Genomic DNA, 20915 nt, shown 5'->3' on the forward strand with positions numbered 1-20915 from the left:
AAATTCATTACCATGATCAAAGGGACACAAAAATAGAAGACTCTAGCAAAGTATAATTAATGCAGTATGAATGAATGTGTGCGACGAAGAGATGGCAAGTTGACGAATAAACGTCGAAAAAGAGATAAGGAAGGATGACTTGAAGACATTTGAATTTACTTGTCAGTTGAATTGTATCCATTTCAACACTCAGAAAGAGACGCTTCATGTTTCGTTGAAAGCAAGACGTAACCAGGGCAGCAGCCATCTCTCACCTTTCTTAGGTGACGGTCAACTACACCTATCAAACATCAATTAAATAACTTCCTCTTTTCTCTTCTCCTTCTCGTGACACTCATAAACTTCAACGCCTCTGCTAAATACGCGTCCACCTTCTTCTTCTATTCACCAACTCCTTCTTCTATATTATTTTGCTATGCATTTTCTTTTCTTTCTTTTAAATTCATATTTCATATTTCTCTTCTGCTGGAACGACACTTTTTCGCTCTTCTTATTTGCAAAGGTTCATTGCTTCGACTTTTATTTTTTTATTTATTTGAGTTTTCAACCGTTTTGTTCCATTGTATTGCATAGTTAGTTAGTTGCTTTCTCATCAAATGTTGTGAGTAATTTATTCTGGAGTGTTGAATCTTGACATTGATGGATTCCCTTTCTTTTTGCTTAGGTGGTGATATTGGTAATCTCTTCATGTTCTGAAAGACTTTGTTGATATTGAATCATATCTATATATGCTATGAGTTGCTTTCTCTACTTCAAAGACAAATCTAGGAAGTGGAAGCGTAGATCAGCACCTGAATTGAAAAAACAAGAGAAATCCAAACTCAATGCTTTTGAAAGAGTCACGAAGTCTTCAGGATCTTCGTCCTCACCTCGTGGTATACCGGAATTGTATGAGGAGAAAGCTCATAATTTGAGGGTTTTCTCCTACGACGAGCTCCGGCACGCCACCAATGATTTCAGTAGAGTTTTTAAGATAGGAGAAGGTGGATTTGGGAGTGTATATAAAGGTTCAATCAAACCTGTCATTGCTAATGCTGATCCTGTTTCAGTTGCCATCAAAAGGCTTAACCAGAATGGTTTGCAGGTAACACATTCAACATGTTCTGGCTTATTGTCATGTAATTTGAGTAAATTGCACTGGAAAATATTTGTTGTTATGTCATTTATTTTCTGGCTATTGTGTTTGCTAGCCTAGGTTAAGGATATTTAGGGCCTATTTTGTTTGTGATTTCAAAGTGGAGTTTTAAAGCAACGGTTGATTTGCCTCCATCTGACCTTTGAAGTCATGGGTTCAAGCCATGGAAATAGCCACTAATGTGATTATTAGATTAGACTGCATATATTACACTCTTTTGGTGCGGCCCAAGGATAATAAGAAGGGACGCTAATTTTCTTCCATGTCCTATATTTTATATTTGAATCAATATTCTTGCTCCTCAATGGACTTGCAACTCTGTTCTTCACTGCCAATCATTTACATAAAATTCCTTGTTACGTTAGAATTTAGAGTTAGGTCTATAGTTGAGATGGGTTGACTTTCCTTTGTTTGTGTTCTTTTACTTTGGGACGCAGGTTCAGAGAAAAACAATTGTTAAAAGATATTCTGCTGATATATTTGTAGTCTATTCTCTTTGAAAATTTATTATAGGTTGAATTGAGTGTCTCATATGTAAAGTTGTGTTCTTACAAAGTCAGAAACATCTAGAACCATCTTAATGGGTTTCTTGATACAGATATTTCACTTACTATTACTTAAAACTGTGAAGGGATTGTGATACTTTGGTTTTCCTCCCCACTAATCTACCCAACCTGACCGAGAATTTTTTGATACATAAATTGACACTTACTATTTTTGGTTCATAGGATAAGATCTGTGTTATGGTTTACATTATTTGATTATGTGATTTTTTCTTTCCCCCTTGTGCTTTGTTGTTATTCTTCTGAGAATTCAACTTGGTCTTGTTAGGATACATGTTTGTTTATTAAGCAAGTTTGAATTTTTGCTTCCTTCATGTAGGGACATAAGCAATGGTTAGCTGAAGTGCAGTTTCTTGGCGTTGTGGATCACCAAAATCTTGTCAAACTAATAGGGTACTGTTCTGTGGATGGAGAAAGAGGAATTCAAAGACTGCTTGTATATGAATATATGTCGAATAAAAGCTTAGAATCTCATCTTTTCAATAAAGCCTATGATCCTCTTCCTTGGAAAACAAGACTTGAGATAGCCCTTGGAGCAGCTCAAGGGTTAGCATATCTGCATGAAGAATCAGAAGTTCAGGTTTGAGTTAAAGCATTACCATCTTATATTAGTAGTTTCTAACATACATGAACTTCTAACGATATCTATATTTTTGTTTAGACACATTTCGCATCCAATTTTTCCAACAAACTAATCTTTTTCTTTTAAAATGTTTTTGACCGAAGGTGATATATCGGGATTTTAAATGCTCAAATATACTACTGGATGAAAATTTTAGGCCAAGACTTTCAGATTTTGGACTCGCTAGGGAGGGACCGGAAGCTGGACATACTCATGTTTCAACTGCTGTAAGTGTACTGATTTTGGTGACATTACAGATTTTTAAGTGATGAAGACTTTCATGCTCGATTATTCCAAGTATCGAATTGTTGTTTTTAGTCCTCGTGATTAATTTGATCCATTAAATAACATTGCTGGATAAGGTTTTTTATTTTAAGTATCCTAACTAGTTAGTCTAAAATGTTTATATTAGTGTTGGTGTTATAGCTTCTAATGCACAGTGCATACATATTTTCTTAACTTTTTCTTGATTGTAAGCTATTAAATACCTGGAAAATGATGCATTCTGAAACATATATCCTTGCAAATACAAGGAGTATTTGAATGATGATAAAGATTATGCAGTCCTCATGTAGAATATTCTATGTCAGGTGATGGGTACAAATGGTTATGCTGCTCCAGATTATATTCAGACAGGCCATCTCACTACCAAGAGCGACGTGTGGAGTTTCGGCGTGGTGCTTTACGAGTTACTTACAGGAAGGCGTTCATTGGAGCGAAGCCGGCCCAAAACTGAGCAGAAACTTTTGGAATGGGTGAAACAATACCCTGCCGAGACCAAAAGGTTTGTCCTAATAATGGATCCAAGACTTGAAGGCCAGTATTCAATTCACGGAGCGCGAAAACTTGCAAAGCTTGCAGATCATTGTCTGAGTAGAAGCGCAAAAGAACGACCGTTGATGAGTCAAGTGGTAGGGATACTGAAGCAGATAATCCAAACTTCTGATGATGAAAAATCTGCAGAGGAGAGTACTGTAGTATCAGATGATGATCTAACCAAGACTGAAGAGAAGTCGACACAATCGGCTCCCTCGGAATTATGGAGAAAGAGGATGGACCATCTTGCAAAACTTGGTGAGCATGTGGAGAGTGCTAGTAGAAAAAGATTTATGATCCTACAGAGAGGAAAAGTTCCTTAAATAGCCTCACTCTCTCAAATCTATTCAGGGTAAAATGGTCCACGAAATTGGAGACAAGAGCATGGTAATTGAATCTCTCATACATAGAATTGTAAGCAGAAATACAATGTAAACAAGCTTATTGTCATTGATGAGCACTTATTTTCAATCCATGCATGGAAGGCACAAACAGAGAAGTAATTCACACATCAGGTTATGTAATTTCATATCTTTTGAAAAATAATATCTAATCGAGAAAATTTTGAGTGGATTGCTTCAATTATTTGCATTGAGAATCCTTTCTCCTCCAATTACAATTGTATTCTATTAACCTGTATCTTCATCTTATCTATTTTCATTGGACTTTGAAAAAAGGAACTCAAAAAGTGGAGTTTATTACACACTAAAGTACTCAACGCGTTGGTATCTAGTTCCATCTTGATCCTTGTTCTAAATGTATGAACCTACATAAATCTATTATTGTTGACAGATGAGTTTATCATTTCACAACAACAACAACCAATAGTTCAATACTTTTATAGCAGTAAGAACAGAATTCCCAACAAGAATTTCTGGAGAAATAAATAACTAGAAGCCAACAACAGACTGTTACATACATAAACACTTGAAGCATTTAAAAGAACAAAAAGAAAGCAAGAAAGTTTATTTGAGATGCAAAAGCTTGGAACAAGTAAGGGGAAGTCCTTGCAGAGTTGTGTGATCATAGATGACGATCAATTGCGCTTCGTCCTTCCATTGCAGCAGCAGAGGGTGCAGTTTCTGCAGGTGTAAAGTAGCGGTCACTTTTTGTTTCAGCAAGAGCAGGAGGAGCCGGGCAAGGGTCGCTGATTTCTGGTGATCCCAATGTGCCAGCATTAGAGCGGTTGCTGATTCCTCCATCAAATGCTGGTGGAGCACCATCGTCCATACCACTCATGTCCATGGGATTGGACTTGTTAGCTTGGTGCTTTGTTATTTCTTTCTCTGCTATCTCGCTTGCCTTCGCCACATGCCTGTCCATCTCTGCTTCGGCTTCTTTCGCAAGCCTCGCCTCGTGAGCTATATCCATTCTGGCTTTTGCAAGTTCTTTCTCTGCCTGCATCACAACAATTTAGTACATATTCAATGTTTCCAATCCTCATAATCAAAAGTAGAATAGCCATGCTATCTTTACACTAAAAATACCCACCAAATCATGTTTATTGTGATAGAAATATATGTTTAACAACAGAGGGGGAAAGCCTTTGAAGAAAAAGAGTCTAAAGCATATAAATATAGTTTAGTTTCATTCAGTGACACCTTGCTTTTAGAACAAAATTTGTTTTGTAATTTATGATAATGATGCAGTTAAAGAATGATTATAAATTACGTAATTAAAACATGTACCTTTTCTTCAGCCTTTAGTTCGGCCTTGGCCTTGCGCGATTCTTTTATATCTTGAATCTTTTCCTTTATAGCCTGCATTTTTGCCAATTGTTTTTTGTTTTTACAATCTTACTTTTCTATTTCACAGTAAAAGCGTAACAGAAACTAGTTTTTATGCTCTCTGTATGTGTAGGTATATATATATATACACAGAGAGAAATAATACTAGCTATATTATTAAAGGTTCTGATTTCTTCCATTTCTTTCTCATTGTTGTGGCTCCTTTCCAAAGCAAGTGTCGCCTATAAACACGTTAGGACTATTTTGTGGATCATACCGAATTGAAATTAGAGCTATTTTGTGGATCACACCACCTTGTGAATAATATAGTAAACGAACTTCAACTCAATGTTTCATATTTAGAGAAAATGTTTCAAATCCTTTGATATCGGTAGTTTACCCGACACTTACTATATTATGCGAAATTGCGAATTATTTACATGAAAATTAAGATGGTTAGAGTAATTTATTTAGAGATGATATTTAAATATCGTTAGATAATTTAACATATTTAATTAAATTATTTGACATATATTATATACCCATCTCTTAACTATTATTTTTATATGATAAGAAAAAGATTATTTTAACCATCTTTATATATATTTATAGCAACGCAATGGGGCTGATTTTTTTTAATATGAAAAAAATATCGGTGTTTTTATTAAAAATGGGATTATTTAATGTAATACATGTAGGTAAATTTTGCAAGTAGGAAGTCAATGCGTGGAGGCGTGTTGGACAGGCGGCAACATCCTGACCAATACTTGGGGGCGTATTGGACACGTGGCAACATCTTAATCAACACCGGGAATGTATTGAAACACGTGAGGAGCGTGTTAAATAACTTCCACACTTCAAATGTCAATATTCAACCAAAACACCATCTCTATTTTCATATTAAAAATAATTTTTAACGCAGGTAGAATATAAGAATACATTTTAAAAAAGTTCTATTAATAAATATATCTATTCTAACTTCTAAGTGCATATTTTTATTTTTGACAAGTAAAAAAAAAAAATCTGTATTCATAAGTAAGTCTAAAGACACGTATTTATTGAAAAGAAAGACAGATAAAATTCGATTAAAGATAAAGGCACTATATATTATGGATTAAGTAATAATTTGCAGTTATAAATAATTTTGGATGTATTCTATTTGTGTCCTATCCTTTGTAAAAAGTTTTAAAATTGTCTCTATCAGGACAAAAAAAAAGTGTATATTTGATGCATTTGTTTAAAATAATTTTGGATATATCTATTCATCATCTGAAATAATAAACAATAACTAAAAAATATGGCAGGCGTACCCACGAACTAAAGATGGCCAACCTCCCCTCTCCAAAGAAACCACAATTACTTTGAAACACCAAAAAATAAAAGAGAGAAAAAAAGAGCGCTAGGGTTGACTTTCCTATTAAGTTAGGTTATAAGAGTTGGCAAAGTATTTGATTGAACTCTGGTATGGACTATGGAGTTCCATTCAATGGAGTTGCTAGGAAGAATATTTATATATTTATTCCGTCTTTTTATTTTATATTTACTCATTGTCAATAATTATTTTTTTATATTTTTAAAACACACCGAAACTTTAGAAGAGTCAAAATATCATAGAGCCATCGCCCAGTCCCAGTAATTACAAGAAGGTGCCTATGAATTAAAAAAAAAATTATTATTTGTACATTAAAATTAGTTATTAAAATTAATCATTATATAATTATGTATAAATTTATATGTTATTTAAATTATTTTTTATATATATTTTACATTTTAATATATATTTTATATTAATAACTGATTTTAATGTATACGTAATATTGTTATTATTAATAAATAATAATCTCAAATTTCATATATAAAGATAACTGGTAAGACACTTAGGCTATGTTTGGTTGGAAGGAAAGAAATAGAGAGGAAAGAAATAGAAAGGAAAGAAAGGAAAAGAAAGAAATTGAGTGGATTTTTATTTTCTTTAGATGTGTTTGGATGAAAGGAAAATAAGAAGGAAAGAAATGATATAAAAAGACATATTTATCCTTATATTATAAAATATATTGAAAAAAGTAAAAGGGTAATATTGGAAGTAGAGAGAGAGAATTAGTTTTCTCTCCATTTTCTCTCCATTGTTGGAGGGAAAAAAAATTAGTGGACCCCACCAATATTTTTTCATCCATTTTCCTTCCTCTCCCATTTCTTTTCTCAACCAAACAAGGAAAAATAACTATTTTCCTTCCAATTTCTTTTCCTTCCTTTTCCTTCCTCTCATTTTCATCTCAAACAAACACACCATTAGAAGCTTTCCGGTGATGCGGCATTGTGCTGCATCCCTACACAGTTCGTTATCAAAGTCAAATCCCCAATCTATGTTTCATGACCGTGAGAGTTTAAATTGATTAATTTGATTAATTGCATTCTTGTTAATAATTACTTCCTGGCGATTTTTCCAACAAGATGATTAAAGTTGTTAAGGTGCTTGGTCATTCTTCTTTTTGTTGTAAAATAAATAAATAAATAAATAAATAAATAAGAGGTAATAAATATAACATAAAAATATAATTATATAACTCTAATAATAATATTTACTACAATTATTATCATAATATAATAGATATGATTAGTATATTTATTAATATTATAGTGAGATATATAAAGAAGAAGAATAAAATTAATAATATAAAAGAGAGAGAAGAAAGATTGTTATTGTTGTTGTGTATGAATGTAAAATTACATTTCACTATTTATTGAGGTAATATGTTTTGTTTTTTCAACATTTTTTTAGTGTTAGTTACCATTGAGAAATGGGCATCCAACTCAACTCTCATACTTATCACAAAACTCCCCTTTTTGATGTCCATTCGTTCAAACATTACTAAAGAAAACACAATGGGAAAAAACTTTAGTAAAAGAAAAAGAGTACAATATCCTTTGTGATGGGGACTACCTCATTAAAAATCTTGTCAAGAAAAATCCAATAGAAAAAAAAAATTTGACTAAGGGAAAAAGAGTACAGTCTCCCCCTCTTGTCGACATCATTTAATGTCTCGAAATCAGTGCATCTCAATCTCATGTACCAATCTTTCAAATGAGGATTTTGTGAGTGACTTTGTAAATAAATCTGCCAGATTGTCACTTGAGCGGATCTGTTGGACATCAATTGTCCCTTGATTTTGAAGATCATGAGTGAAGAAGAATTATGGAGAAATATACTTTGTTCTATCACCTTTAATGTATCCACCCTTAAGTTGAGCAATGCATGCTGTATTATCTTCAAACAGGACAGTTGGAGCTATCTTATGATCAATCAGTCCACACGATGACAGAATATATTGGATCAGACTCCTCAGCCAAAAACACTCGCGACTAGCTTCATGCATCGCCAGTATTTCAACATGATTAGAAGATGTTGATGCAATCGTCTGTTTCATGGATCTCCATGATATAGATGTACCGCCATATGTGAACAGGTATCTTGTTTAAGATCTCCCTTTATGTGGATCAGACAAATATCCTGCATCTGCATAGCCAAATTGTGACTTGGATCCATGGGATAAAACAATCTCGTATCAACCGTTCCATGAAGATATTAAAATATTTGCTTGATTCCATTCCAATGTCTTCTGGTTGGAGAGGAACTATAACTTGCTAGTAAATTCACCGCGAATAATATATTAGGTCGTGTATTATTAGCAAGATACATTAGTACTCCAATGGCACTAAGATATGGTACTTCAGGACTAATGATATCTTCATTTTCTTCCTTAGGACGAAATTGATTCTTTTCCACATCCAAAGATCTTACGATCATTGGGGTACTTAATGGATGTGACTTATTCATATAAAATATCTTCAAGATTTTCTTTGTGTATGTTGTTTGATGAATAAAGATCCATTTTTTATATGCTCGATCTGCAGGCCGAGACAAAATTTAGTCCTTCCAAGATCTTTCATCTCAAACTCTTCTTTTAGAGTTTTTATAATTGTTGGAATCTCTTCAGAAGTCCCAATGATATTTAAATCATCAACGTACATAGCTATTATAATGAATCCAAATGCAGATTTCTTTATGAAAACACATGGACAGATATCATCATTCTTGAATCTATTTTTGTCCAAATACTCAGTAAGACAATTATACCACATTCGTCCAGATTGTTTTAGACCGTATAAAGATCCTTGTAATTTGACTGAGTATAACCCTTGTGAATATTCATTGGATGGTTTAGATATCTTTAGTTCTTAAGGGACTTTCATATAGATATCACGATCTAATGAGTCGTATAAGTAGGCTGTTACCACATCCATTAAATGCATATGCAGTTTATGATATGTAGATAAACTGACCAAATAAGGTAATGTTATCGCATCCACTACAGGGGAATATGTTTCTTCATAATCTATACCGAACCTTTGTGAAAAACCTTGTGCCACAAGTTGGACTTTGTAGCGCACAACTTCATTTTTCTCATTTCGTTTTCTCACAAATACCCATCGGTATCCAACAGATTTTACATCTTCAGGTGTACGGACTACAGGTCTAAAGACTTCACATTTTACAAGTGAGTCTAATTCAGCTTTCATGGTTTCTTCCCATTTTGGCCAATCATTTTTTTGTCGACATTCTTCGACTAATCTTGGCTTAAGATCCTTACTTTCATGCATGATATTTAATGCCACATTATATGCAAATATTTCATTGACAATTGTCTTATTTCGGTCCCATTTCTCTCCTGTAAAGATATAATTTATCAAGGTCTCATCATTTTCACAATTTTCAGGTACCTGAACGTCTTCTGGCGTCAAAATTATATTAGAATTTTGGACAACTGCAGGTGTCTTTACTATGTCTTTTTCGACAAGAATAGTATTTACCTCTTTTCGCTTTCGAGAATTTTTACCTTTGGAACCAACAGGCCTGCCACGCTTCTGGCGTGTATTTACTTCGGTGGCAATTTGTCCAACTAGGACATCAATTCGAATTGGGGTATTTTCTACTGGTATATAAGATTTGGTTATTTTCTTTGTATCGAAAAATGCATCAGGCAATTCATTTGCTATTCTTTGCAAATGTATAATCTTTTGAACTTCTAGTTCACATTGCCCTGATCAAGGATCTAACTGCATCAACGATAATGCATTCCAATTAAGTTCCTTTTTAGGAAGCTTATTCTCTCCCCCTACTATTGGAAATTTTGATTCATCAAAATGATAATTCGCAAATCGGGTTTTAAATGCATCTCCAGTTTGTATCTCAAGATACCTCATTATAGAGGGAGAATCATATCCAACATATATCCCCAACTTTTTTTGGGGTCCCATTTTGGTGCGATTAAGTGGTGCAATGAGAACATATATCGCACATCCGAATATTCTTAAATGAAAAACATTTGGCTGCTGGCCAAAAGCTAATTGCATAGGAGAGAACTGATGGTAACTCGTTGGCCTCAAACGAATAAGTGCTGCGGCATGTAAAATAGCATGCCCCAAATCGAGGTCGGGAGATTTGTTCTCATAAGTAACGGTCTAGCAATTAATTGGAGGCGTTTAATAAGTGATTCTGCTAACCCATTTTGTGTGTGAACATGAGCTACTAGATGTTCAACACTTATTCTATTAGCCATACAATAAGCATCAAAGGCTTGGGAAGTAAATTCACCAGCATTATCAAGACGAATTGCTTTGATTGAAATTTCTGGAAATTGTGCTTTTAATCGAATAATTTGAGCCAGTAATCTCACAAACGCCAGGTTGCGAGAAGATAATAAGTACACATGTGACCATTTCGAAGATGCGTCTATCAGGACCATAAAATATCTAAAGATCCACATGGTGGATGAATAGGTTCACATATATCACCTTGAATCCTTTCTAGGAATTAGGGGACTCAAATCCAATCTTTACTGGTGATGGCCTTAAAATTAACTTCCCTTGAGAACATGCAGCACAACAAAATTCACTAGATTTAAGAATCTTCTGGTTCTTTAGTAAATGTTCATAGGTGTTTTCAATAATTCTCCGCATCATGGTTATTCCCGGATGACCCAATCGATCATGCCAAGTTATGAATTCATTTGGGCTAGGAAACTTCTGGTTTACAATGACATGTGATTCAATTGCACTAATTTTGGTATAATATAACCCAAATGAAAGTGATGGTTACTTTTCTAATATAACATTTTTATTTAAATCATGAGTTGTGATACATAAGTACTCATGATTTCCCTCATTCATAGTCTCAATATGATATATATTTCAGCGAATATCTTTAAAACTCAACAAGTTTCTTAAAGACTTGATAGACAACATTGCATTATTTATTATGAATTTTGTTTCTCCAAAAAACAAAATTATAGCTCTTCCGGAGCTTTCAATTACATTACCTGAGCCAATAATAGTATTAGCGTATTCTTCTTTTGACACAAGATGGGTAAAATATATATTACTTTTGAGAATGGTGTGCGAACTTGCACTATCCGCAAGGCAAACATCTTCACTATATGTCCTTGCCAATCTCTGAGTCTTCCTAAAAATTTGATTAGAGTCTCGTACTGATAATGTGTTGTAAAATAAATAAATAAATAAATAAATAAATAAATAAGAAAGAAGTAATAAATATAAAATAAAAATATAATTATATAACTCTAATAATAATATTTACTATAATTATTATCACAATATAATAGATATGATTAGTATATTTACTATAAAGAGAGAGAATAAAATTAGTAATATAAAAAAGAGAAGAAAGATTACTATTACTATTGTGTCTGTACGAATGTAAAACTACATTCCACTATTTTTATTTATAGAAGTAACATGCTTTGTTTTTTCAACATTTTTTTAATATCATTTATCATTAAAAAACTAAACCACCCAAATATTAATGGACATCCAACTCAATTCTCATACTTATCACAACACTTTTTTTTATTTTCCTCCAATTTCTTCCATTAGAAAGTTACTAATTTCTATCTCCTATACATGTTCCTGTTGATTCCCAGGTTGAATTTGCCGAAAAAGAAAAATAAAATAAAGCAACCTTATTTTTCTTTCTATTAATTTTTGCGTGCATATAACCTACTGAATTCTATTTTTATTTATGATTTTTTCTTCTTAACCTTTTCTAAGCACGTGATTGCACTTTTGCTGCCAGTAATATCACTCCTGTAACTGCACAATCAATGTAATCCATGATTTCACTCTGTCTCAACAAAATTATACTTAAATCTTTAAAACGGTAAAAATTTAAAAATCGATTTAATTGAGTAAATAATTAATTTATTTTATTTAAATAAAGAAAAGTCATCTAAAGTATCTAGATCCGAGTGTCTTACTGTCTTAGTTTTATTTTTTTTCATGTTGTCACGTACTGGTTCTACATTAATATCATTAGTCTTTTCTAATCTGAGTGCAAAAAGCAGAATCAACATGGTTTAAGTAAAGTTTGATCAGTTTGATCTGTTTGACCTGAAAACATATTCATTCAGTTTAGTCCTGAAGTTATACTCGAACTTCAATTTAGTTCTTTAAGTTTCAATTGAATCATTTAGTCCTTAAACTTTTCAAATTTTAATCATGTTAGTCCTTGCAATAATTTCCGTCACAGAGTCAATTAAAAAGTTTAGGGACTAAATTAAGACAATTGAAATTTTAAGGACTAAATTGATGTTCGAGTGTAAGGGACCAAATTGAATATTTTCTCGTTTGACCTATATATTGCAACCGTGTATTTTCATTTTTGATCCAGAGGAACTACATTTGGGCACTTTGGTCTCTAACTATAAACCTAATATGGACTCAAAAAGATTGTACACACTTTATTAAGTATATGAATCCACTTAGATTGTATGTAATTAAATTACTGATATTTGTTGAAAGAAAAGAATACCATGTTTGTCTCTTTTCTATAAAAATACTCGACATAAAAATGATAAAATATCATTTGTTTCTTTCTAGGATGGCTCAGCAAATGTCAATACGTAACAGAACTCAACATGAATATGAATATGAATATGAATACATGATTTTCGCCATTGAAGCTAAGCTTCCTAGTGACTCTGCAATTTAGGAGACTCCGTATAAGAAGAGTAGGTTGCGAAACATATCAAAGATGCTCCAATTAACCAAGTAGAGTTCCATTTCCGTCTATATATCTCTATATATGCATCTCCAGACTTCACAAGAGTGTCTACCTCCGATGATTCATATAGTTTTATTAATAGGTGATTCAAATTTTGAAGCATACAAAATATCTTGGGAGTTACTTTACAATTTGTTCATTACAACAAACAGATATTTCATTCAAGAAGCCCAAGAAGCTAAAGCAAGCAGAAAAATAGTTGACTGTATCATATTATACAAGGATAACAAAAACTACCTGAAAATACGTGTGCCGCAGCTAAGCCCTCTCATTTCCGGGTTTACCAAAGATCAATGGAAATTCATCATCATATTCAGAGAAACTGTGATCTTTTGCCATACTCTTCAAGGAATTATAAACCTCGAACATAGACAACCTCTCCTTAGGGTGAGGAACTACACAACTAGACGCTATTTTCATGAACTTGAGTATCTCCTCGTCATGTCCCCTTCCAAATATAGCTTTATCAATGCAATCCTTTGCTCTACCTGAACTAGAAAGCTTGTTCACCCAATCCACCAAATTACCCTTAAATTCTTCCTCTACATTGTTGACATCGAGAGGTTTTCGACCGGTGGCCAACTCCAGAAGCACAATTCCAAAACCATAAACATCCCCTTTTAGAGAAGCAACCATTGTACTCGGATACTCCGGCGCAACGTAGCCAAGTTCTCCCAGATCCCCATTAACAAAACTACTCTCATTAGTATCAGATTGCAACAGCCTGGCAAGCCCAAAGTCCATTATCCGCGCATCAAAATCTTCATCGACAAGAATCACATTGGAGCAGATATTCTGCTGTATAATTGGAGGATGACACCCGTGGTGTAGCCAAGCGAGGCCCCTTGCTGCGCCCAATCCAATTCTGAACCTCATCTCCCAATCCAACACACCACGATTCTTATGCAACAAGCTATAGAGAGTCCCATTTGACATGTGCTTATAAACCAAAAGCTTCTCATCTTCCACCACACAGAAACCCAACAGGGGAGCCAAATTCGGGTGCCTAACCTGGCCTAGCCTATTCATCTCCATCCGAAACTGCTTCTCCCCAATCTTACACTTACTAAGCCGCTTCACCGCGAGCGTGGAGCCATCACGAAGATCCGCCTTATAAGTAGTCCCCGTCCTCGTCGCCATAAGAACGTTCTCAGCACTAAAGTTATTAGTTGCAGCCATCAAATCCCCTAACTTAACCTTCACAATTGGCTTCTGAAACAGAGTAACCTGAACAAGCTTGTGACCTCTCAAACTCAAAGCCCAATTATCACCACCATCGGTAGTGCTTCCAATCCCATACCCTCTCTTATCCCTACTCGATCCCAAATGGTACCACCACCACAACCCAAAAGCTAACAACAACGAAACCGCAGCACCAAATACCCCAGCAGCAATAATAATCGCAAGATTCTTCTTGCTTAATCCACCACACTTGGAACACAGCCCACTATTCCCATCAAAGGCTTCCTTCCCAAACCGCAAAAGAGAGCCAGGAATCGCGCCGGTGAGGTGATTGTTAGCAACGGAGAACTTATTCAGCCTCACCAAGCTCCCAATTTCAGCGGGAATAGGACCCGAAAGGTCGTTATCGGAGATCTCTAACTCGTTCAAGTAAGAACAATTCTCTAACGCAGCCGGAATAGGACCAGAAAGATCGTTGTTAGAAAGGTCCAGTGTGACCAAATACGGCAACCAATCACAGATCTTGGGAGGAATCGAACCTGAGAGCGAGTTGGATCCAAGTACGAGCTTCTGAAGATTCTTACTGCAGTACTTGATGGACTCCGGAATCTTACCGGATAGATTCATCCCACTAAGATCAAGACCAATAATACGATTCTCCTGCGGGTTCCAGCATGACACACCATCGTAGTTGCAGACGGAACCGGCTGTCTTGTTTTCCAAATTCCACTTGGCGAGTCTCTGTTGAGGGTCACTCAGAGAGTCCTTGAAGCCTTTCAGGCAAGTCACGTCGTCTTCAACCTGCGAACAACCACAAACCAAGAAGCTCGTCAACAAGAGTAGCAAGAAGCAGTTCTTCAGATCCATTGAAACCTTAGTTTTTTTTTTTTTTTTTTTGTGGTGTGGAAACTAAGGGAAGGGAAAGTCAGGGAGACCGAGATGCCATTAGCTTTTTGCGACGCGTTTGGTGGCAAAGGAAAAGTAAGAGGAAATAACAAAAAGAAAGGAGGAGAGTGGTTTCGTTTTAGAGCAGAAAGTGCGGATGGGAATGGGATGGGACTGTTTGTTTTCAACGTTTTGCTCTTTTTCTTTTCTGATTTTTTGGATTAGGAATAGTAACTGACAAGGATATCTAACAAACAGCTTATTTTGACTCCAATTGTTTAATTGGAGAGTGTGTTTGACCCGCTTCGTTTATTCTGCTCCGCTCACCATGAAATGGTTAGTATTTTATTGGACACTGTCGTTGTTTTGTTCCTCAAGCTAGTTCTGCCCATAACTGGGGTCAGTCTTAAGCATTGGAAAGGAACAAAGAAACTTAATTTTCTTCATTCCAAGAATAATTAATTAATTACTCATTATATCATTATTTTATTATTATATCTTATAATACATAAGATTCTACAAGAGTCCATTTTGATACAAGTCGTCTTATTTAGGGAGTGGATCCTCTCCAATGAGAAAAAAATTGAATGGTATCCAGTGTTCAATCTAACCATTCATTGCGCTCTCTCTCTTATTTATTTCTGGTCCCACTCATAGAATCAAAGGTGATAGATCACACTGGATTCTATCAATTGTTAAAAAAACTGGAGAGGATCTTTTTCCTCTTATTTATCTCTATAGGATACGATATTATTAAAAGAAAATATAAATTGTTAAATCTGACATTTTTTATCAAATTCATACTGTCTTTTGAAATTCTTTGTCATTTTATATTATTTTTATTTGAATCTTTTCAATACATTTTCATAATTTGGTCTGTAATTTAATTCTGAAAACAAAACGAGTAACATTTTATACTTCAGAACTTCTATATAAGACATAAGGAGTCTTAGCTCTAATGCTACAAGTCTAAAACAACTAGCTAACAACAAACGAATACCCGAGTACTGATATAAAATTGCAGATTCTATATTATAGTTCCCTAGCAAATGCAATCAACAGAGAAACAATATAAAACGGAACCATCAGAATAATGTGTTCTAAAATTTTCTTTCGCATATTTGTACAAGAAACAGAAAAAGAAAATGAAAAAAAGAGGAAAGAAAAAAAGAAAGTACTTCATTTGGCTTAGTCAGAACGCAAGGTGCAAACAAAGTTCAGCATGATTGCATTTGCAGCGGGATGATAACACTTCCAGGTGTTTGGTCAAGAATTAGAAAACCTAAAAGACATCACTTATCCTCATCTGGCAGAAGAAGTGCACTAATAGCTTCCAAATTGTCCATATGGCAACTAGGACAAATGCATCTTCTCTGAAGTTCCTCGACAAGTGTGTTGTATGTAGCTTCTAAGGTTGAAGTCTGCTTGTGTTCAATTAAGGACACAATGGAATTTGTTCTATTGGAATATTATATCAACATGAATAATAATACTGAGATCACAAGAACCAGCACATTGTATTGAATAAATTAGGGGCAGATGAGGTAGAACTGAACATACTACTCTGCTAATAAATTTACTAAATTTGATTCTATTTTATTTCTCTTCTTACTTTTCTTTTTTCTTTTTTATTTTTGGGAGAAATTTACAGAACGTAAAAGAATCTAGATGGTGAAAATCTCAATTTCTAGCTAATACCCTTCATAGTTTCTCTGGTTAAATTCAACATGACATATTCAAACTATAGCTAATAATAGCAGAGCATGCCAATCAGTTAAAGAGAATTTATATGATTAACCATAAACCACAAACCATAACCATTAATCTGACAGATGGCGCATACATCTTCAACGGAATTTATATAGTATGTACTGTGTAACCTGCGCAGCACAGAGTAAAACAGCAACTATATGATTTGAATATTCATAAGGATATATGGTTAGATCCTGCAATGCTCTTGTTTCTGTGACTATCGTGTTCAATAAAGACACCTTTGTTTCACAATCAAGCAGTTCCTGCTGAACCTGCACGTTGTACTTACCTTAAGAAACCGTGAAATAGCGGTAAATAAAGACATGATATTGATAAGGAAGGAACCTGGATTTTCCAACAGGTGATTCTCAACTTACTTTCTTATGAGTTTCGATTTCTGCTCGGTATTCCTCATCCTCTTTAGTTGTTTGAGATAGTATATCCGAAAGCATACTTTCAAGAGCAACAATTTCATCATCATTCTCATTCTCTTTCATATTCACTTGTGGTGCATCTAAAACGAAGTAAATGCAGCCTCAGTTTCTAGACACACGCATTTGAATTAAACCGTTTGTACATCAATATACTCCATATTGAGTAACCATTCCAAACATTTCCAATAATCATTTCAGCAAGTTCTGATACACAGATAGTAGATTGATTTGGTAATGAATCTGAGGGAAACTGAAAGTAAAAATAAACGACCTAGTAAGTTGATATGAATAAAAACGCATGTAGGTAATTATCAGGATGAATAAGCTTGAGCCTCTTGACGAAATTCCCCTCCCTAGACGAAGTACAGATTGTTCATTGTCACATTAGTACCTTTCTGTTCCTTTACATCTAAACAATGACCCCCCCCCCCCCCCCCCCAAAAACAAAAGAAAAAAAAAAACAAAAAAACAAATTGCACCCACCATGATTGTTTTTATCTCACTTGCATCCGGAAGCCCCGCTTGCTACTAATAGGTTGCTTTCTCTCCAGCTTGCTTCCAATGGTTACCTATTCCTCACTCGCAACTATCCCTTCTTTAGGCCTGACATCATCTCCCAGTGTAATCCCCTACCCCCTCCCAATTCTTACTTTTGTGCAGCCAGTCAGCCACATGTGAAGTGTGTGCGTAGAAGAGATGTGTTAATACTAAATTATTAGTAAATGAAATTAGTGTTTGAGGTATTGAAATCAATGCCGGAAAAGACACTATTTAATCATGGGTAGACAAATTTATTCAGTTTGCCAGAAGGAATGGAAACAGTATAAGTAATCTCTTTTCTTTCATAAAAGTTATCACCTAATTCTTCTGATCTCCTATTTTTACAAGAATAGGCCAACAATTATCAACTCTAGCAGTTAAAAGAATCATTAAACCTGTATAAGCTTCACAATCTACTGCTTCAATATCACAATTAATGATGCTCTCATGAAATCTCCTGCATTTGATATAAGTGACTGGATGTAAGAGACATAGCTGGGACTTTTCAGATCAAAGATTGACTCATGTCTTATTGAGTTTTTGATCCGGCAAAATTCAATATATTCTTAACCATGCATCTGAAGTTATTATTGTTATTATTTGGAAATGTGGGGGGTGCCTAGGAGGAATTTGATGCCTTTTTGGCATTTAAGGAAAAATATTTCTGTCGCAGATACATGCACCCATTTTGTTATAGATACTAAATGGCCAAAGGATTGGACAACTGTTATAATGTTATGAGCATACAATAATTCACAATATAATCTTATTTCAAAATTTATAAGAGCTAATAACACTTATAACCATATCATATATTTCACAAGCAACCTCACCAAAGATCAGCAGCATTAAGGTCAGAAGGTAGTAAAAAATTCTAGCAAACATTTTGAAGGACACAGAATTGAACAAAATCACTAGGATACATTTTCCCCAACTCCCATAATGATTTTAACTGATGCATAATAGTTTCATCATCCAGACAGACCTTATCTTGGCATTCAGATCAAGCATGCTGTGGATGAATTGCTCACTGCACAATCAGGTAAGAGAACAAGCCTGAAAAACTTGTAAACCTATCAAATCAACCTTTCCATTTCCAAAATGATTGAAATGAGTAGTGAAGCATGACAAATTCCTTACCGTAAAGCTGCTTCTTCCATCTTCCATAACAGAAGGCACAATTTCCAGAAGACATGGATTCAATTCAATTCAATGAGATTAACCTTAGACACAAGAACGCATAACATGAACAATAGATTAAGTTCTAAGTACCTTGAGAGTTTCCACTTCAGATCTCAGAGCAGAGATTTCATATTGAATTCGAGATATCCTTGCCTATCATCACAATTTCGAGTTCAATTTACAAATATAACGACAAATTCCACCAAAAGCGACAATAAAACACGAAGTAACTAACCTCGAGCGTTTGAGCTGAAGCTTCACTCATGGAAAATTGAACTTCAAAACCTATAATCTCCTGCTCAGTGAGTTCTTTGCATCGCTTAGCATCTTCAAGCTCCACGTTAACAACGCTCAAATCAGAAGTGAGCTTCTCGATTTGCTTTCTCAGAGTAACTACCCTTCGTTCTTCACCATTCAATTAACGGAAAGATTCAAATGATAAATGTTGTTCGGCACTCGTTCAGGAAAGTAGAAATGGAAGCGAGATACCTCCTTGAGATTTCTCGGAGGCAAAATTGCGGATGAGGCTCAAGAGTTGCTTCTGTGGATGATCCCTTTCCGTTCCCGCCATGGACATTGCTTTTCTTCGGTAAGTTTTCTAACCCTTATGCTAGATATGAAAATTTCAAACTTAAATCTTATATGCGCTAGCGGGATTTTAAATTAATCTTTTTAATTAATTTATTAGGACTGATAATGGGTAGCATCAAGTAAGATTTGGACTCTATTTAACTCTTGAAAATTTTTTTTTAAATTTAACCATATTTTATCTACAAATCGAAAATCTTTTAATTCTAATTATATCTGCATTTTAAAATTTTAAATCCTATTTTATTCTATTTATTATATCCACAAAAATTAATTTTTTTAAATAAATATAAAATTCAATCATTTTATATTTTATTTAAATTAATAAAAAAATAAAAAATTATATTTAAATTAAAATTAAAAATAATAATTTTTAAAAAATTCAACATAAAATTATAAATAATATTATCATCAAATTTTTAATAAAATTAAAATAATATAAACAAAAATAAATATTTTATTATTCTTCTTCCTACTTTTAAGTTTTTATAATATTACTGTTTAAAAATAAAATACTAAATTAATAATTTAAATAATTAATTTAATAATTAGTTAATTACTTTAAATTTTTAAATAGATAAAATACATGTAGCCAGCCCTAATCAAATGTTTGACAATTATCAAAATCTAACAAGATACGATGTCACCTAATTCTTTTTAAATTATCAAATTAGTTTTTATTTGAAAAGTTTTGAATCCAAAACTGGTTATAAAAAGTTATTTTTGACTAAACACACCGTTTCTAACAAATTTTTATAACTCTAAAGATGCTGGAGAATTACTCTTAGCTAGTTGACAAATTATTTTGTAATTATTTTTTTATGTTTTTCTTTTTTTTTAACAAAAATTTCTGGTTATTAATTTTAAGTTATTAGATTAATTTAATTAAATTTAATTATTAAAATAATTTAATTATGTAACATGATTATTTTCAATCAAATTTTTAATATACATATTAAATAAATAAATTTTCTTAATATATACTTAATTAAATAGTATGATGATATACGTGAGTTGTTAATATAGATTCTTTTAGGTCATTCCTAAAATTGTGATCATAGACTTTTTTAGGTCACTTCCCAAAATCGTGACTATAAACTCTTTTAGGTCATCCATTTTTTGAAAATTCGTTACCATAAACTTCTTTAGATTACTTTCCAAAACCGTAACTATAGAACTCTTTATTAGGCCACCCTTTTTTTAAAAACCGTGACCATAATTTTTTTTTTGTCACGATAAAAAACCGTAATCATAACCGTGACAAAAAAAAAAAAAAAACATGACCATAGATCTAAAATATTGTAATGGTATCAGTTCCTCTCATGTGTTATAATATTAGTTGTCTATGAGTC

At 33.6% G+C, this 20915-nt stretch overlaps 3 protein-coding genes across 7 annotated transcripts; 1 reads left to right on the top strand and 2 right to left on the bottom strand.

Moving 5' to 3' along the window:
- The first annotated feature begins 281 nt into the window (after positions 1-281).
- Positions 282-3769, top strand: LOC130936674 (probable serine/threonine-protein kinase PBL19). The gene is made up of 5 exons (XM_057866793.1): positions 282-502; positions 665-1084; positions 2018-2278; positions 2425-2547; positions 2911-3769. The coding sequence occupies exons 2-5, from the start codon at positions 734-736 to the stop codon at positions 3457-3459; spliced, it is 1284 nt and encodes a 427-aa protein (XP_057722776.1). The 5' UTR covers positions 282-502; positions 665-733; the 3' UTR covers positions 3460-3769.
- A 7412-nt stretch (positions 3770-11181) lies between these two features.
- Positions 11182-15235, bottom strand: LOC130934407 (inactive LRR receptor-like serine/threonine-protein kinase BIR2). Of its 5 annotated transcripts, none has more exons than XM_057863985.1 (2): positions 13238-15235; positions 11182-11383 (listed from the first exon to the last, which is right to left on the bottom strand). In XM_057863985.1, exon 1 carries the CDS (start codon positions 15047-15049, stop codon positions 13259-13261), a length of 1791 nt encoding a protein of 596 aa, XP_057719968.1. In that variant the 5' UTR covers positions 15050-15235; the 3' UTR covers positions 11182-11383; positions 13238-13258. The 5 variants fall into 5 exon arrangements, with proteins under 5 accessions (XP_057719968.1, XP_057719966.1, XP_057719969.1 ...); XM_057863983.1 differs by having other exon boundaries at positions 11246-11408; XM_057863986.1 differs by lacking the exon at positions 11182-11383 and adding an exon at positions 12791-13052.
- A 916-nt stretch (positions 15236-16151) lies between these two features.
- On the bottom strand, positions 16152-19568 carry LOC130936712 (uncharacterized). Its single transcript, XM_057866845.1, has 8 exons — positions 19465-19568; positions 19211-19380; positions 19066-19128; positions 18934-18953; positions 18779-18823; positions 18189-18250; positions 17197-17333; positions 16152-17091 (listed from the first exon to the last, which is right to left on the bottom strand). Exons 1-8 carry the CDS (start codon positions 19550-19552, stop codon positions 16915-16917), a joined length of 762 nt encoding a protein of 253 aa, XP_057722828.1. The 5' UTR covers positions 19553-19568; the 3' UTR covers positions 16152-16914.
- Between the last annotated feature and the right edge of the window lie 1347 nt (positions 19569-20915).

The sequence above is a fragment of the Arachis stenosperma genome, chromosome 6, assembly GCF_014773155.1.
Source record: "Arachis stenosperma cultivar V10309 chromosome 6, arast.V10309.gnm1.PFL2, whole genome shotgun sequence".
Lineage (NCBI taxonomy): Eukaryota > Viridiplantae > Streptophyta > Magnoliopsida > Fabales > Fabaceae > Arachis > Arachis stenosperma.

What these genes read in the sequence shown, in the direction of transcription:
- LOC130934407 (XM_057863985.1), bottom strand. Translation starts at nt 15,049, where the DNA reads ATGGATCTGAAGAACTGCTTCTTGCTACTCTTGTTGACGAGCTTCTTG.
- LOC130936674 (XM_057866793.1), top strand. Translation starts at nt 734, where the DNA reads ATGAGTTGCTTTCTCTACTTCAAAGACAAATCTAGGAAGTGGAAGCGT. An exon ending in TTAACCAGAATGGTTTGCAG is followed by an intron (nt 1,085 to 2,017) that starts GTAACACATTCA and finishes TCCTTCATGTAG; the next exon opens with GGACATAAGCAATGGTTAGC. An exon ending in ATGAAGAATCAGAAGTTCAG is followed by an intron (nt 2,279 to 2,424) that starts GTTTGAGTTAAA and finishes TTTTGACCGAAG; the next exon opens with GTGATATATCGGGATTTTAA.
- LOC130936712 (XM_057866845.1), bottom strand. Translation starts at nt 19,552, where the DNA reads ATGTCCATGGCGGGAACGGAAAGGGATCATCCACAGAAGCAACTCTTG. An exon ending in AGATTGTGAAGCTTATACAG is followed by an intron (nt 17,334 to 18,188) that starts GTTTAATGATTC and finishes ACTTCGTTTTAG; the next exon opens with ATGCACCACAAGTGAATATG. An exon ending in AAATCGAAACTCATAAGAAA is followed by an intron (nt 17,092 to 17,196) that starts GTAAGTTGAGAA and finishes TACAACGTGCAG; the next exon opens with GTTCAGCAGGAACTGCTTGA.